The 18,332-nt window shown below is 43.0% G+C and overlaps 2 protein-coding genes across 2 annotated transcripts in view; one reads left to right on the plus strand and one right to left on the minus strand.

Annotated features, from left to right (window-relative positions):
• LOC121859736 (cell surface glycoprotein 1-like) overlaps nucleotides 1–11,206 on the minus strand; it is a 29,639-nt gene extending 18,433 nt beyond the window's left edge. Inside the window, exon 1 of the mRNA XM_042356690.1 lies at nucleotides 11,116–11,206. Within this exon, the coding sequence (XP_042212624.1) occupies nucleotides 11,116–11,118 (3 nt within the window). The 5' untranslated portion in view covers nucleotides 11,119–11,206. The remainder of the gene's footprint in view (nucleotides 1–11,115) is intronic.
• The window catches only part of LOC121859737 (protein O-linked-mannose beta-1,2-N-acetylglucosaminyltransferase 1-like), a 58,794-nt gene that overhangs the window by 35,416 nt on the left and 5,046 nt on the right, over nucleotides 1–18,332 (plus strand). Inside the window, exon 2 of the mRNA XM_042356692.1 lies at nucleotides 16,864–17,146. The gene's annotated coding sequence lies outside the window, so the exon portion shown is untranslated. The remainder of the gene's footprint in view (nucleotides 1–16,863; nucleotides 17,147–18,332) is intronic.

Genomic DNA, 18,332 nt, shown 5'->3' on the forward strand with positions numbered 1-18,332 from the left:
CCTCAAGGGGGGGCCCCTTTTTTCACCTAAGGGGGCCTGACTCCTTGGTCCTCCTCTGGATCCTCCCATGGTCAAAATATCGGCCTACGCATATTCACACAACGCGAAAATACAGTGAATATTGTAATACAATACAGCATGAAGCAAAAATAATTATTAATGCGTGTATTTTGATTGACACACCCAAAAAGTACAGATATCTATTATGATATTTACCTCAGTATAAATAGAACATAATGGCTACAGAACACATATGAATTGATTTAAGTACCAAGCTAGGACTCTTCAAATGTGTACAGTGGAGTCATTTAGCTGATCCACCACTCCGTTACCAAGCCTCACCTTAAGCCCTGCGCCACACCGGTTCCTCCCTGGACTACACTGGACAGTGAAATTCATAACAAAGTAACAGAGAACAGACCAGCCGCCCGGACGGCTTAGAGGCTTCTGCCACCAGATCAAAACAATCTAAACAATAATCTGAAAATTAGAAGAAAAGAAGTTGTGTTTGCCCTCAAACGTGTCCGTTTTCTTATACATTTTTTTTACGGGGACTCGCCCACCCGGGTACAGGTCATCAACCCACAACGGGGCCTGGGGGGGAGGGGGGGGGACGCAAAAAGAAGAGTGAAAAGATTATATTAATCTATACCAGAGTACAGACAGATATACAGACTGGCAGATAGATAAATTGACAGACAAACAGATAAATAGAGATAAACAGACAGACAGAAATTTAATTATATAAATTTACAGTCAGAGAGACAAAAAGGATTTAAACATACAGGCAGACAGACAGTTTTTTTTTACAGGTATTAGCCCACCCGGGCACAGGTCACTGACCCACATCAGGGCCTGGGGGGCGAAATGTAATAATAATAATAATAATAATAATAATAATAATAATAATAATAATAATAATAATAATAATAATAATAATAATAATAATAAAGAATGAAGAAATGAAAAAAAAAGATCAAGAGTGAGCAACAATATATGTATGTTGTGTTCTCAATAGTAAGAGAAACAGTTGAGACCCTGCAATTGTGTGTAAATGAGGCAGAAGGTCAGATCAGCAACCTGGGACTTGGTCACAATATGTGTGATGCCATGGTGAGCGTCACACAGTGTATCTTTTTTTTTGAGGGGGGTGGGGGGCACCCCCCTACATCCTTGTGTAAGGTGAAGCTCAGAAGCGTTTACAGCGCCCAACAGGGAAGCATGCTAAGTTCATGCTTGCCTTTATGTCTCATGAGTTAAGGGCGTAGAAGCCTGAAGAGTCAAGGGCGTAGAAGCCTGAAGAGTCAAGGGAGTAGAAGCCTGAAGAGTCAGTGGTTTATGTCATCAAGTTATTGGAAGCTCCAACAACTCCCTGATATCGGGGCTCGTCACTCACCCTGTGTTAATGAGAAGATCAAGAGTCAGCCCTCGTCACAAGGACCCTGGTGAGCTGTTCCTAATGAATTATGGACCTGGGTGGCCTCCAGGTCCTCAGGTCCCCTATAGCGTGTGTGTCGTTCATGAGAGAGAGAGAGATTCAAGAAAACACGATATAACCTAAAAGAATCCATTCCTACAGTCTCTCAAAATGGAATGCATGAAAACAATAAAATTCATAACAAAGAAGAGACCAACGCCCTAACACAAGCTGATCAAATGGTAAAATGACAAATAAAATGAAGATAGACATAAAGATATCAGTTAAGAATTGACATTGATACAGTGAAGACATTGATGACGAGGCATTATTCAACCATCAACCAGAGCGAGCCGTCACATTAATAATTCAACTGATTATTATTAATGTCGTTGAATTTAATGAGATATAATAGACCGATGAAATGTGACTCGACAACTAACCGGGGAGGGAAGGAGGAGGAAGATGTCAAATGTCACAATAAACGGGATTTTATTTACTTGAATCAAAACAAAAACAAAAATATTGCCGTACCATTTCATTTTTTTCTACCCAATGTGACGAGGATGTTTTTGTTAACGTTGCATATTGGTTTATTTGGTCAGAAGCAACTCTTTATAGTGTACACCGCCGTCATCACACACCATCATGCCTCTACCTCCTCAACACATTTTTTTTCGCTTGAAGATTAACCAACTGCTATTTTGTTAGGTTAGGTTAGTGATCGGTTGGTTAAACTTCAGGTAATACGAGTAAACTGCCATCACATAACATCACATAAGCCATCACTAGTCATCACATAAATCACATAATACTGTATATTATTTAAATGGGGAAAAGGGTTGAAAATTACATCAGATAACGTAATATTTCACGTAATGTAATGTAGTATTGACTGTAAGAGAGTGTGAAGGTAATTTATCGTACGTAAACATAATAATCATAGAAGGTTTACAACACTCGCCTGGAGGGATAACATGTTTACACCACTGAGGGTCCGTCTGGCCTTGAGCTTGGGGCTGATGCGTTTAAACCGAGTGAGTTGGTGGCGCCGCTACGGACACTCAAGGTTAGGTTAAAACTTAAGTAACATCTGCCCTGTATTTCTCCAGTCTTATTTCACACAGACAGACATGATGTAGTATGAGTCTCATTGGTTCAAACACTGTACCTAATGGCCTATAGTGAGTGTGTAGTGTAGAGAAAGACAGAGCTGCCCTGTTGACAAGAGTATGTACGGTGTATGAATCGTAATGGGTCGGAATTATTGCAAGGTCATGAAACAGCGACACACACACACACACTAGGCTGAGAGCTGAGAGAGAGAGAGAGAGAGAGAGAGAGAGAGAGAGAGAGAGAGAGAGAGAGTTATCCGTTCAATATACCGTACACCGCCCCTAGTGCCTAGTCAATATTGTGTCCTAATTTTTTTTTACCTTCCTAGTTAAAAATGTTCTTCTATATCTCCCAGACAACCAACCAATCAGAACCTTTGATAAACAAAATGAATAACCACTGATTACCTCCCTCAATTAAGGCTGGTCCCACTCGTCTATGGGGAAGGGGGAGGGGAGTGGGGCCTCCCCCACTATGGGGAGAGGAGGGGAGAGGGTGATGCTATGCTGGAGAAACCGTCTTGTGGTTCAAATCACACCACACTTTGCTATTAGATTTTTTTGTAGTTGTTGCTAGGGAATTATCTCTCTCTCTCTCTCCCTCAGTATAGTGTTATGATTGCTGCGAGGAGGTGGTATAGTTACTCCTAGCTAACCAATTTGTATTTAGATGTTGCTAGGACTGTTGCTGGGAGAGGCATAGCGAATTATAGGGAAGTAGTGTCTCTGTACGATGCTAAGACGGTCACTTAGCGTTGAGATAGAGAGAGAGAGAGAGAGAGGGGGGATTCACTTACTGCCCACATCTGTTGTTCCATTCTACCACCTGTTGATACTGCCTCCCTCCTTAACACACACTCACACTCACACACACACTCTTGACATACTTACCTTCTTGACACACTTACCTTCTTGACACACACACACACACCTGCTTGATACACTCGCCCGTTTAACACACTCACCTGGTTGACACTCATCCGCTTGACACACTCATCCGCTTGACACACTCACCTGATTAAAACACATTATTGACACACTTACTTACTTGACACACTCATCCTCTTGACACACTCATCCTCTTGACACACTCATCCTCTTGACACACTCATCCTCTTGACACACTCATCCTCTTGACACGCTCACTCGCTTGGCACACTGACCCTCTTGACACACTGACCTTCTTGACACACTCATCCTCTTGACACACTCATCCTCTTGACACACTCATCCTCTTGACACACTCATCCTCTTGACGCACTCATCCTCTTGACACACTCATCCTCTTGACACACTGACCCTCTTAACACACTGACCTTCTTGACACACTCAGGTGATGTATCTCTACCTGTAGGGCACAGCACTGACAGCTGCAGGTGAGCTGACTGAGTGCTGCTCGTCTGGGCACAGCAGGAGGCCAAGACCAATGATCTAGGTTACAGCATTAACAACAGTCTGCTCTCTGAAGACCTGACAGAACTGTGGCCCGTTAATACATTTACCAGCGAGATACAGCAGTCGTCTTGTGGTGAGTTGCTGTTATTGCTGTACCTCTCTACTACAGCAGCAGGCACAGCAGTAGGTCAGCTGAACAAGGATGTGACGTTATTCGTTAACTTTGGTGGATGTCCTGGAGGCCGTAGGTTGTGTTGTGACGTATATATAGCGTGTGTGTGTGTACTGCTCCGAGCGTCGGTGGGTCTTAGTAAGTAAGTAATAATAATAATAATAATAATAATAATAATAATAATAATAACAACAATAATAATAATAATAATAATAATAATAATAATAATAATAATAATAATAATAATAATAATAATAATACAGTAATAATAATGTACAATATAATTAAGTTGTGCGTTCATTGACATTTTAACTAACTCATTGTATGTGTGTGTGTGTGTGTGTGTGTGTGTGTGTGTGTGTGTGTGTTATGAGTATGCTCGGGTTTCTGCTTTCAAAACACCAAGCTGAAGTACAGTACTTCCCATATACGTTTATTCATATAACTTTCTCCATCACTCAAATAAAACTACAAACCACAAGGACCCCTCTCTCTCTCCCTCGCACACACACACACACACACACACACACACACACACATCTAGGTTACAAAACAGCGTCGTATCAACTCTTAAACTTACGAACAGACCGTTTAGAGTAGCCAGCCTGTTGTTAGAAAACCACAAAGCGGTCAGAGGAAAAGGTATTGTAGTTGCAAAGTGAAAATTACCCCCAGCCCACCGTGCGAAAGTCAACAGTTATCAGTTATGTATGCAATCGAAACTCCATCTCCCTTTCACTGTGAAGGCCTGTGCAGTAAGACTCTTTTTACCCGCTTTAAGTCATGGTTTTCTCGACCTTAAAGTATTTTAACTGGGAGCCTGATCGGTGTGAGAGAAGGGCGATAACTGGGATCCAGATCGGTGTGAGAGAAGGGCGTTAACTGGGAGCCTGATCGGTGTGAGAGAAGGGCGATAACTGGGATCCAGATCGGTGTGAGAGAAGGGCGTTAACTGGGAGCCTGATCGGTGTGAGAGAAGGGCGTTAACTGGGACCCTGATCGGTGTGAGAGAAGGGCGTTAACTGGGACCCTGATCGGTGTGAGAGAAGTGTTTACACCTAATATCAGTGTTTATGTGAGTAGCTCTGACGGTGGAGAGAAACTATGGACACGAGTGAGGAGTATTTGTGTTCTGTTAGAGTGATTTTGACGTGGTAATCTCCATGTCGGTGTAAATAAAAGCTCTTGTAGTATTAGTAGATGTAAATAGACGTAAATATAGGTGAGTTCAGTTAGGGTGTGCTAGCGTTACTTGGGGAAGTTTGAGAGTGTGTTAGTGTTCAATGATAACGTCAAATAAAAATACTTTGTGGTTTAGTGGTTAACGAGGGGTATTTGTATAACTAATGAGAGTTTTTTGGTCTTGTATTTCAGTAGTATTTTACAAAAGGTTTTTATGATAATTCTGTTTTAAATTAAAATCAATGGGAGATTTTTTTCTTATTGGCGTTTAATAAGAATGACTTTTAATGGTATATTCTTTGCAAGACCAACAAGGAGGGATTTGCCCCCCAAACATCTAAGTGGACAAGAGATAATAGCTGATAAATAGAGCTATTAGTCGCTAGTTGTGGAATTGAACGGTGTTGATGGCGTGAGAATGTATCGCTTTTCATACCGAACCACGAAGTCATTCTCAAGTTACTGAACGAAGGACAACATTATCTACAGACAGACGTACGGAGATGAGTGTAGTACCGTTACACTATATGACCTTCACAAATCCTGCAGTGGGAATGTGAAAAATTCTTCCTCAAAACGTCTCTCTGGGGTCATAATAACCTGCGAGAAGACGTTGATTTTAACACCGAGGATAAACAGAGACCATTAGACGGCAACACTCGTCATTAACCTACCGTATGTTTCCAACGTCGCATGTTTATTGTGACGTCACCTCTCTCTCTCTCTCTCTCTCTCTCTCTCTCTCTCTCTCTCTCAACAGGCAGTAAACACATCACCAATAACAGAGGCAGTGTCATAATAAACAATCACGAGGTGTAGTCTAGAGGCATGATTAAAGACACCACTTGCTGCTCGATCTTAATATGGCCGCCAATGCCCTCAGTCTCAAGTTAGAGATTCCAATATGGCCGCCAGGATCTCCAGTGTCAAGTTAGAGATTCCAATATGGCCGCCAGGATCTCCAGTGTCAAGTTAGAGATTCCAATATGGCCGCCAGGATCTCCAGTGTCAAGTTAGAGATTCCAATATGGCCCAGGATCCCAGATCAGTTCCAGAGGATCTCCAGTGTCAAGTCAGAGATTCCATATGGCTGCCAGGATCTCAGTGTCAAGTCAGAGATTCCAATATGGCCATCTCAGTGTCATTCCATCTCCAGTCTCAGAGATTCCAATATTCCCCTTCTCCAGTGTCAGAGATGTGTCCATGTATTATTCCATCCTCTAAAGATCCAAAATGGCTTCCAGTTTAGCAGTGTGCCATAAACAGAACTCAACCTTCAAATACAAAACCTGACATAACCTCCATCAATGTCTTTACTTCTGACCTAGAGACCAATGTGGCAATATCCCCCTCAACCCCCCACACACACTGGTGGTGGTGGTGGTAATTAAGCTACACCTCTAAACCTCAGATAAGTTTTACTGTGTGTAGTGATCGCCCTGTTGGCCTGGATCCTGTATAACGAAGGACTCAGAATGGGTTTGGTGTAGCCCAGAGAATACAACACTCAGCTTCTACACCTAATGGTCACCGTTTTGCACCTAGGGTAACTCCCGTCGATCCAGCTGTAAATGTGTACCTAACTTTACAAATAAGGCAGATCGAGTGTAATGACCACAGTGTACTATATCCGCATTGCCCCTAACTGACCATCAAGCGTAATAGGTTCACCTGAGAAGGAAAAAGATGAAACGTGACGGTACAGTATCAGACAATTTTGGTGCCATTTAATAGTAGTTAGATAAGTTCTCATTAATCCAACTAAGGGGAAGAAAAAATTAGAACAATTGGGAATCGTTGATCTAGTGTCTGGAGGCTTCTTTCACGCGAACTTCGTGTGTGTGTGTGTGTGTGTGTGTGGCAATAAAACCCTCGTATGTAAAGGACCTTAGGTAGCCATATTGGTGAACGTGACTGAAGGGTGCGGTAAGGTAAAGGGAGGGGGCAAGGTAAGGGGAGAAGTGAGGGAAAGGGAAGATTTTGTCTTTGATATGTATGGTCCATCAACCCCCTCCCATCTCTCTCTCTCTCTCTCTCTGCTGCCATACTCCAAATACTCACACGTGTAATTACGAGACGATTTATTTTATTTATTTATTTATTTTTAGTCTAGATCTTTGTTTCGTATCTTTAGTACTTGAGTTAGATACGATCTGTTATGCTAGACTGCTTTATTTAGGTGATCGAACCGGAGCTGGACTTTGTAAAACCTGATTTGATTTAGTTTCCATTCTTAGTTAAATTTTCTACTTATTAATTTGTATTGTGTTTAATTAGTTTTTATTTGGGTTTTTTTTTTTTTAGGTGCTGTGATTATTGTGTAGAGTATTTTATATAGTGTGTAGTGTAAGTTGTGTGTTGTGGATAATGTTAGCTTTATGTCTTAGTATGGAGGTGGTGTGGGTCTGGGTGGACTCGGGAACCAACGAATCTGTTACAGGTAGGAGGGCTCGGGACGGCTGGCTGTTGGGCCTACGGTATTATGAGACTTGTTATTGTGTTGTGCTGTTCATTGCTACGTCGCCATAATACATTAATTGTGAAGTGTCGTGACGTAATTCGTGTATGAATATAGACATTGTTTAAAAATTAGTGTGAATATTTTGTGTTTTTCCCAATTCAGAGTTTAGTCACCGTCCGCCACTACTCAGTCCTCCAGTCATCATTTTCTTATTTGATGTAGTGTAAATACTTTTGTAAATAGTGTTTAAATAGTGTTCGGTATCTAAATTTATATCTTTCGCTTTTGTATTTGTTCCAATAATATATTTGTGATATTTAATGTACGAGGTGTTGAGCCAATGGCGTAACAGTTCTGACATCACTAGCTGAGGAAGATGAGGCTGTATCCCTTAGCTCGTGTTACAAGACTCACCAGGGGACTGTGTCTAAGAGAGTTAACTGCTTCCTCAAACTGTAAATGTGCGTAGGTAAACACTTTTTCCCGCCCGTGTTATCTCATGAGGCGTAAATTACTGTACTACACACAGGAGAGAAGGGCGTATATCAGGGGTTCTTGACGCCCTCCGCTCTGGTACTTAAGTAAATCATCCATCTTTGTGTCGTAGTTTAAGTGACCTTTTGCAACACCCGTTAAGATGACAACATTAATGCTTAAGAATCCGGCTCTTGACGTCATCTATGTAAATAAGCTTTTCAGAATGCGTTCGAGATCCGTTAGCGGATTATCAAATATTCTGTTGATAAAGTTTATATTTATTAATGCATTTAGTTGTTTGTTAATCTGTTTATTTATTTATTTATTCCGCGTGTGTATTTATATTTTATTCATATATTTATTCATACAAGAAGACCTATAGCTTACGCCTTTATTACAACAAGAAATATCCACATTAATTTTTGAGTAAGCCGTATAATAAACATTACTTTCATCAACACTTGCATAACACGCTTGATACGCCGCCTAGTGGATAAAAAAATGCGTAAAGGAGAAAATTGACGCCACAGGAGGAACTTTTAAGCTACGACACTAAGATGGATGACTCACTTAGGCTACACCTGAAGACATCGTTCGTTATGGCGTCTGAACTACGCTGAGCCTCTTGTCTGGCGTGAGGTGGAAGTGTTTGGTTACCCACAGCTCTATTACGATTGACACACACACACACACCGACACACACATACATACATTGACGCGCACCCACTGACACACACACACTGACACACAGGGGGACCGGTGATAGAAGCGGTACCGTTCTTGCCTCGCAAGCGAGATGTCACGGATTCGATTCCCGGGCCGGTGGAAGTTATTTGGACTTACTTCCTAGCCCCCATTAGTCCCTGTTCACCTAGCAGTAAAGTAGGTACCTGGTGTAAGTCGAAAGTTGCGAATTCGTATTCAGGGACAAGTTGTTGGAGCTTCCAATAACTTGATGACATAAACCATTGACTCTTCAGGCTTCTACGCCCTTAACTCATGAGACATAAAGGCAAGCATGAACTTAGCATGCTTCCCTGTTGGGCACTGTAAACGCTTCTGAGCTTCACCTTACACAAGGATGTACGGGAGTGCCCAATAAAAAACAAAAACAAAAAAACACTGACACACACACACACACACACACACACACACACACACACACACAGGCAGTATATGTGTATGGTTAGAGACTTTCCAGAGGTGAACTTCCCGTAGGTACTTTCTCCATTACTGTCGACCACCACCACCAACCACCCGCGCCAGTAATTACTTCCCTAATGACCCTTAGTGGTCTGGGAGGCCTCAACCAATCACACAGCTTGTTCCTTTGAAGTGTTGGTTAAAGTATCGGAAGCTGCGGTTTAAGTATATGTAAATACAGTTAAGAGTATCTGAGGATAAAGTTAATATTCTTATGAGTTCGGAAGTGTATTTCCGGTAGAGTCTTGGTGTAATTTCGACGCCATATTGGATAAAGGAACCCCCTATTCTCCAAGATTAAATCCTTAGAGTTTTCCACTAACTTTATAATTATTAGAAAACCCATTTAATTATGGTACAAGTGTAACCTCGACTCTGTTTAACTCACCATATTAAGTATAGTAGATTAAATGAGTTAGTTAATTGCGTTCTTATATCTCAACTTTGAGGTGTGAAATTAAACACAAGTTATTTTAACAAATCCGAATTTAGGTCACGAACACAGTCCAAAGTTTGTTTACATTGATGACGTCACTGAGGTTGAGGATCGGACATGGGGGGGGAGGTGGGGTGATCTCTTCTTCTGTTTTCTAAATACAAAAGGTGACCTAAAATTTTCTCTCGCCCGTGTTTACGTCGCTGCTCCACCTGTTGAGAGAGTTGCTGTACCTTCATTAAGCAGTTGTATTGTGAAAGCGGGATATGTGACACCATGAATTCGTTTGTTTATTTATCTGGCGCCTAAAATGTCTGTCCATCACCACAGATTAACAGCTTAATAAATGGCACCCTTCAGATACGAGACAAATGGTGATACTCTTCAGAGACACGAGATAACAGGTGATAATCTTCAGAGAGACGCGGTAACAGGTGATAATCTTCAGAGACACGCGGTAACTGGTGATAATCTTCAGAGACACGCGGTAACAGGTGATAATCTTCAGAGACACGCGGTAACTGGTGATAATCTTCAGAGACACGCGGTAACTGGTGATAATCTTCAGAGACACGCGGTAACAGGTGATAATCTTCAGAGACACGCGGTAACTGGTGATAATCTTCAGAGACACGCGGTAACTGGTGATAATCTTCAGAGACACGCGGTAACTGGAGACACGCGGTAACTGGTGATAATCTTCAGAGACACGCGGTAACAGGTGATAATCTTCAGAGACACGCGGTAACAGGTGATAATCTTCAGAGACACGCGGTAACTGGTGATAATCTTCAGAGACACGCGGTAACTGGTGATAATCTTCAGAGACACGCGGTAACTGGTGATAATCCTCAGATTTACGCAATAACGAACTATTATCCTCAAAAACATGGTATAATTCGTGTTGATCTTCTGGAACACTATAACACTGCATATACAGTACAGTAAGTGTCAATTATACACAAATTATTGATGACATGAGTATGGGATAAAGTATTTACACCAAGACCCGTCCAGTACTGTACACGGGGACGCCGGCAGAGATATGGCTGGGCATCAACAGCTCTTAAAGGGAACGTCATTTGTATAAGTTGTCGACGGAAGATGTAAAAAATTGGACATCAATGACATTAAGCAGACGTTGACTAAACAAGTGGATGTCCGATGTCCACAGCTCTGAAACGGGACATCATGGATTCTATTAGGAAGTTGACACGTGGACATCAGCTAGAGCCTGAAGAAGCGGCGGGTACTCACCATAACAGCGGGGTGTTCTCTAGGTGGTGGTCACAACGTACACACAGGCAGTAACAACAATACGTTTACACCGTACACGTGCTGGCGGGGTAATGGTGCCTGCACGTGTCGACGCGGCCTTTATATACTACCGTCTGTTGTGTGTGTGCGTCTCGTGAGGAGGGGGGGGGGGATGGCCAACGGAGGGTGCAGGACCGCCTTAGAGGTCTTTAAAACTACCACTGTGTGATCTTGAGGGAAGCTGGAAATTAAGAAGAGTTTTTCATCGATTGTGTCAGCATGAAATGATGTGAATGTAGCGAACCTATATACGGCTTTGTCCGGCTGTCAGTCTGTCTGTATACAAAGAATTTTATAAAAACGATTAGTCATCTGTGTTAAATTCAGGCTTTAAACTTATCAAGGATGTATTTCTATTTATGATGGTGTTTCTCTTGGGCAGTCGGTATCGTTGTGTGTTTTCTCTGGAGCGAACTACAACACTGAACACGTCTCCTGACTCTATGGTGTGGACTGGTCACCTCGTTGGACTATAAGATAATTTGTTTACTGACATGAACTAGAGGCAACGACCCAACATTCAGTACTGACGACGTTGATCAGAGAAGATGTGAACTATAAGCCACTCAGGACCAGCTGTAGCCATGGTGTGATGGGGTCTGGCCGGAACACAATGATAAAGACGACCACCACGAACTATAGGACGGGAATTTCTTTTTGGATTATTTTTGTTGTTGTTGAAACTGTCAATTGTGAGGGTGTGTGTGTGTGTCTCTGCCTGTTGGTGGTAGTGGTGGAGGTGGTTGTGGTAGAGGTGGGGGTTGTGGTAGTTGTGGTTGTGGTGGAGGTGTTGGAAGAAGTGATAGTGGAGGTGGTGGAGGAGGAGGGCCGTGGTTGTGGTGATGGAGGTGGTAGTGGTGGAGGAAGGAGTGGTAGTGGAGGAGAAAGTAGTTGTGGAGGAGAAAGTAGTTGTGGTGGAGGAGGGTAAGTCCATCATACACCACCTCCACTTTGACTCGCTTATAACGTTTTGCCTGAAGAGTGACGACACACAATCACTCCTTCTTGTACCAGTAGCTGAGGAACTACCACTAGGCTCCACCTCCTCCTCCTCTCCTGCTGCGTCTGTCTCTACCGCCGGCCACCACCTCCTCCTCTCCTGCCAGACAGAAAGATGACACACAAAGACTCTAAGACTAAGTCATCAACTGCTCAGGTGTCGCCCCATCATACAGATCACCATAGAGGCACTCGTGTTGACAGGTTCATAGAGGTACTCGTGGTGACAGGTTCGTGGAGGTACTCGTGTTGACAGGTTCATAGAGGCACTCGTGTTGACAGGTTCATGGAGGTACTCGTGTTGACAGGTTCATGGAGGTACTCGTGGTGACAGGTTCATGGAGGTACTCGTGGTGACAGGTTCGTGGAGGTACGCGTGTTGACAGGTTCGTGGAGGTACTCGTGTTGACAGGTTCATAGAGGTACTCGTGTTGACAGGTTCGTGGAGGTACGCGTGTTGACAGGTTTGAGGTACTCGTGACAGGTACTCGTGTTGACAGGTTCGTGGAGGTACTCGTGTTGACAGGTTCGTACTCGTGTTGACAGGTACTCGTGTTGACAGGTTCATAGAGGTACACAGGTTCGTGGAGGTACTCGTGTTGACAGGTTCATAGAGGTACTCGTGTTGACAGGTTCGTGTGTTGACAGGTTCATAGAGGCTCGTGTTGACAGGTTCATAGTGGTGACAGGTTCGTGGAGGTACTCGTGTTGACAGGTTCATGGAGGTACTCGTGGTGACAGGTTCATGGAGGTACTCGTGTTGACAGGTTCATGGAGGTACTCGTGGTGACAGGCCTTACTAACAGAGGTGAAGGCTGGCGTACTCACAGAGAAGATGTAACCCCAGAGAGATGTGGTATGAGGTCAGGTCACAGGAGGTGGCTATGGTATAAAGTGTTTGGCCTGCGCTCGTGATACATCGTGATGTAGTAGTAGTGTTAGTTGTCATTCCCGATGTTCTGTTGTGGCATGTAAAGTTACCCATCGCCAACACAGTACCACATGACGCCACGGCCCCACACTTGGGAAGAAACACGACCCCGGCGATGTTGTGGTCTCCCACACGTCAATTGGGGGACAGGTGCTCCTCCCCTCCCCCCCCCCCTCCCCTTTCCTCCCCAACAGTACACCGCCTCTTTTAACGAGGTGAGGGAGAAAGGGGAAACGGGTAATAGAAGCTGAATGCTGACCAATAATTGCTGAGCTTAAGCAATTCTGGCCGTTACTATGGTTGTTTGTTTGTTGTTGTTGTTTTTGTTGTGGTTTGTTGTGTTGTTGTAGCTTGTTGTTTTCTATTGCATTTTAACTATAAATTCGATCACCAAAAACCACAATGGAGCGTTTGTGACGTATGCGCATTCAAAGTCGGATTATGAAATCATTGTAAAGAGAAAACGACAATTTACTTAGAACGCCATTACCGCCGTGAGAACATCTACACCAACCACCCCTGTAGGTAACACTTTTAAAACATAAACATGAAAATTTTTGTATTTAATGTAGGCTACTTGAGAGATGCAGTGACGGTTTATAATCACTTTTAATATAGCTGAAAGTTATAAAAATTATTAAAGTTTCAATTTTGTCGACGTAGCTTTCGAGTAAAAGTAGAAATTCGTGTTTAGCAATTTACAGTATGCTGAGTGTTTTCAGCTGAGGGAATCATATCATATAAAAGAAGATGGTAGAGAAATTAACACTAGTTGACGGACTCGGTTTAGTAGGCCTATTCATGTAAGGAATGATAGAAGGTACGCATGCGTCAGTTATAGAAGAATTTAATGGACAAAGATTACAAACTTTGTGTGTGTGTGTGTGTGTGTGTGTGTGTGTGTGTGTGTAAAACATACTTGACTTGACCGACCATCCATCTGAGGAAGAAATGATTATCAGGAAAATACATTAACAACAATGGTACAGTTTTCCCCTCCTAGATCGTCCATTAGTTGAGTCTCTACATTCTAATTCCGCGAGGGAGACAGTACACACCTGTTGGTAATAATTAGCTTTCCAGAGAGAGTGAGTGAGGTGTTGCTAGACCAAGTCATATGTGTAGTATTAACCTTTAGGGGTGAAAGTTGACAGCCCAGCGAGCGACTGTGCTGGCGTTGTTGCGTCAGACTAAATCAAAAGTCCTTGAACCTTGTTTCACGAAAGCTTCAGTAGGGCGGGGGGGGGGGTGATAGTTGGGCCCTAAAACTCGTGTCGTGAAGTGACCTCTGCTTCTTAGATGGCGTTGCATTCCACTTCTAGATGGTATCCAGATGGCGAGCTGTTCACTAATCTATCTGTTAGGTAACCTAAGTGTATTGGCAGAATGATCATATTACGAATGTGAGTCACTTGGATTTTTTTTTTAATTTTGCCGCGGACGGCAGCAAGTGTATTGTGCACCCCATACTCATCCTGTAAGCGGTAGTGCAAAAAGGATTGCAGAGTAGAGGCCACAAAGGGTATTTATCAGACCCCAGTGATCATGATATTATTGGCAATGAATGTTAGAGTATTTCATGTACATTATCTGTTTAAGTCGGTACATAGAATTTTGATTAGGTACTAGATGCGGAGTGTGGATACAGCCTTAGTATATCAGCTATCGTGTCATCAGAGATAAAGTGCTGTGCCATTGTATACACAGTGTGCTTGGATCTATCCCTATAAGGTTCTATTTTTTCACAGTCTAAGACGTAGTGTTGGTGTGTGTAGCCATATGTCTGGCCACACATTTTGCATAAAATTTGTACTCACGGTTACATCATCTTGTGATCTAGCGATCCTGTTACTTTCTCCATATACATGTTTTACCTGATACATCTCATCACGGTAAACAATGGATTGTCTAGTGCCTGTTTGTACTTGTTTACTTGTTTCAAATTCATCAATAAATTGTTTTCTGATTTCAATTTTTAAGGTTCTGTTTGACAGTCCTAGATTGTATTCAAAATTGTCCTGTTGGACGCGAGTTAAGCTGATGCATCAACGCTTATTATGTTGACTGATGCCTATGTGAGAGGGGACCCACAGCAGCTTGATCATGACACCCCCGTCAACAAGAAACATATACTTGTGTCTGGCTTCAGAGAAAAGCGGGTGACAATCTGAGTTTAGGGTATCAAGAGCAAGGAGTGGGGTTAAGGAGTCAGTGATGACGAGACTGGCAGTGTCTTCAACAAGTTTCAGGGCTGTGAGTTTGGCAAATAGTTCAGTTCTTGAGTGGATGACCTGTTATTAATTCTAGCTCCTTTCTCTATTACATTACCGTTAGGCTGAGTCACACTGACACTTCCAGCCCTCCCACAGACAGTGTTAAGAGAGCCGTCAGTGTAGAAGGTCTGTATGGTGTTATTTTCAGTCTGTAGGTTATGTATGTGGTCAAGAGCTCTCACTTTGGTAGTGTGTTGGAAATAAGGCTTGTGTGGTCAGTCGTTTAGGGGGGTACGTTGGTGTTGTGGTATTGAAGGGAACTGTCCGCCAGGGTGGCAGGAAGCGCTGCTGTGTCTCAGCTTTGTACAGATGGTCTAGTCCAACATCCTCATATGTTTAGCTGTAGTTTGGATCCATTTAGACTCACTAGTTTTATGACTCACGTATTTTAGCAGTTTCTTAGAAGCAATGGTATCTGGATCACCACGCAAGAGCCTCAAAGCTATCACGAGGTTGACAATAATTATTCTATCTTTAACACCGGGTAAACTTAGTTCTTTCCGCATTCTTGAACCTTGATAAGAATAGAAGAAGCAAGCAGCCTGTTTTTCCCTGTCCTTAATAAAAGTTCAGAGTTCCCTTATACTACACCTCACCTCACCTGTTTTTCATAATTACTACTACTACTTACTACTACTAGTCCTGTATCAACTTGCCACGCTACATCGTATAGAGGAAAACAATAAAACAATCACGTCGACACATGATTTTTAGGGTGAAGTTTTCCTCTACCCCAGACTAACGCTCATCATTGCCGCTGTGTCGTTGTGTTAACGCTGTAGATCTTTACTTGTGCCAACGATAGAGTGAATCCAGAACAGAATATATATTGTTACGTGAATAAAAGTCGCATGTACAAACTTAAAAACGTAAAGAAAACGAAAATAACTAATAATCTAGAGAGGATAATATTATCGGCTTGGAATAAATTACAAAGTGGAGGTGATGTAAACAAACGGAGGTGCCGGACGTACGACGAAATGAAAACACGTAAGCCTAGTGGTGTCATCAGCGGACGGGCTATGTTAATGATATTATTATTATTAACACTTCATCAGTGTGTGTGTGTCCCATTAGCTCACAACAGTCATCCTATTGGGTAAGTTTTAAGTAATATAAGAGATACAAGCACAGGTATATGTAGTACAAAAACTTCAGAATATTAATGGTACCCAAATGTCTCTCTCGGAAACCCAGGGTAAGTATAGTTGTCCCATCTTTTACACGCAGAAAAATGTAATGACATATTTATTTTTCCTGCTGTAGAGGTGATTACAGTATATCATCAACTTAACTCACATAGTACTATTATCACATTCACTAAGTACGTTAAGACTCATTATCGGATAACCACAGTCCACTCTACAAAAAATAGTACAATTTGGATATTCATTTGTGAGACAATTCTTTAATGTACACACACACACACACGTGGTAAAAGAAAGCATCTCTCTCTCTCTCATAATCATCATCTCTCTTCACCAGACCAGTGTACGTGGAAGTTTCCTCAACCCTCAATGGCTGGGGACTGAAGGTGAATGGCTGCCCCTACCATCCCCAAGACCAACACCCCTGTAGCCTTCTCCAACGTGAGGTCTCTCTCCAGCGTGAGGTCACCCCGCAGCGCGAGGTCACCCCCCAGCGTGAGGTTACCCCCCAGAATCCTAGGACTTCACCACCAACTCAGGCTGAATCAGTGAGGAACACAAACAAGGGTATCACCCTCTCAGTACTCAACCAACGGGATGCTTCTCTCGTCTTCAGGAAGGTGTGTGTCTAGGAGGGAGAGAGAGAGATTGATTGATTGATTGATTGATTGTGAGATAGATAGATAGATACTACTACTACTTTGTTGTCATTCGGAATCGAATATGACGATCATCCAGCTATGATACAATGATATGAGTTATTAAAAATGTCGCCATCGTTGATGAGCTTCATGACTCTAGAGGTCGATAAGGGACCGGCAGAACCGTCCACAGATGTTGCACGTGTGGAGGGCTATATCTAGTGCGGGAGGGGCGGCAGCAGCGTTTGTCTGCCTCGGTATGCAGTCGGGTGAACTCGAAAGTACTGTATTGACACCTTCTCGTGTGGTGCTTCTCCAAGCGTTACGGTGTGGAGTAATCGTCTCCCAGGTGAGGGGGTCGATTTGGCACTTTTCAGTTTTGTCTTAAGACTATCCTTATACCTTTTTCAGTTGCCCACCAGCGTAACGTTTACTATTCGTTAGGTGACTGTAAAGTAGCTGTTTTGGCAGTCTACTGTCGTTCATGCGGGTAACATGGCCAGTCCAGCATAGTTGCTCATAGATAATGGTAGGCTCGATGCTCCTACACTTGGTGTAAGCGAGAATACTGGCATTTGTTCTCTTGTTTTCCCAGCGAACTCGCAGGATGGGATGTAGACTACGTTGGTGGAAGTTTCAAGTGACTCGAGGTGCCTCCTGTATGTGACACATGTCTCGCTGCCATGCAGCAGGGTGGGGAGGACTACTGATCGATATACGTGCAGCTTTGTAGATAATTTCAGCTCCCTACAGCTAAAGACACGGGTACGGAGTCTGCCAAAAGCATGAGATGCACATTTGACCCGATGTTGAATCTCTTCATCGATGTCCTCGGTGGCAGACAGGTGGGAGCCAAGATACCGAAAGTGGGTAACATTAGCGAGGGTAGTACCGTTAAGCTGGATGGATGGTGGACGTGTGGCTGAACCAGGGGCAAGCTGAAAGAGAAACCGAGTCATATACATTAACCTTAAGGCCGAAGTGTGCATATGCATCTGTGTGGGTGTTCAGGATCTCCTGTAGGTCGAGTTCACTGTGAGCGACGAGGGTGAGGTCGTCTGCATATTGAAGTTCAGTGATGGACACCTTTGTTCCTACCTGTCTGTGCGACTGAGCACAGACAGGTCCTAATTGCACTGCTGGCTAGATCCCAGTACATAAACGA

This window comes from Homarus americanus, unplaced genomic scaffold, assembly GCF_018991925.1.
Source record: "Homarus americanus isolate GMGI-L3 unplaced genomic scaffold, GMGI_Hamer_2.0 scaffold27231, whole genome shotgun sequence".
In the NCBI taxonomy this organism is placed as follows: Eukaryota; Metazoa; Arthropoda; class Malacostraca; order Decapoda; family Nephropidae; genus Homarus; species Homarus americanus.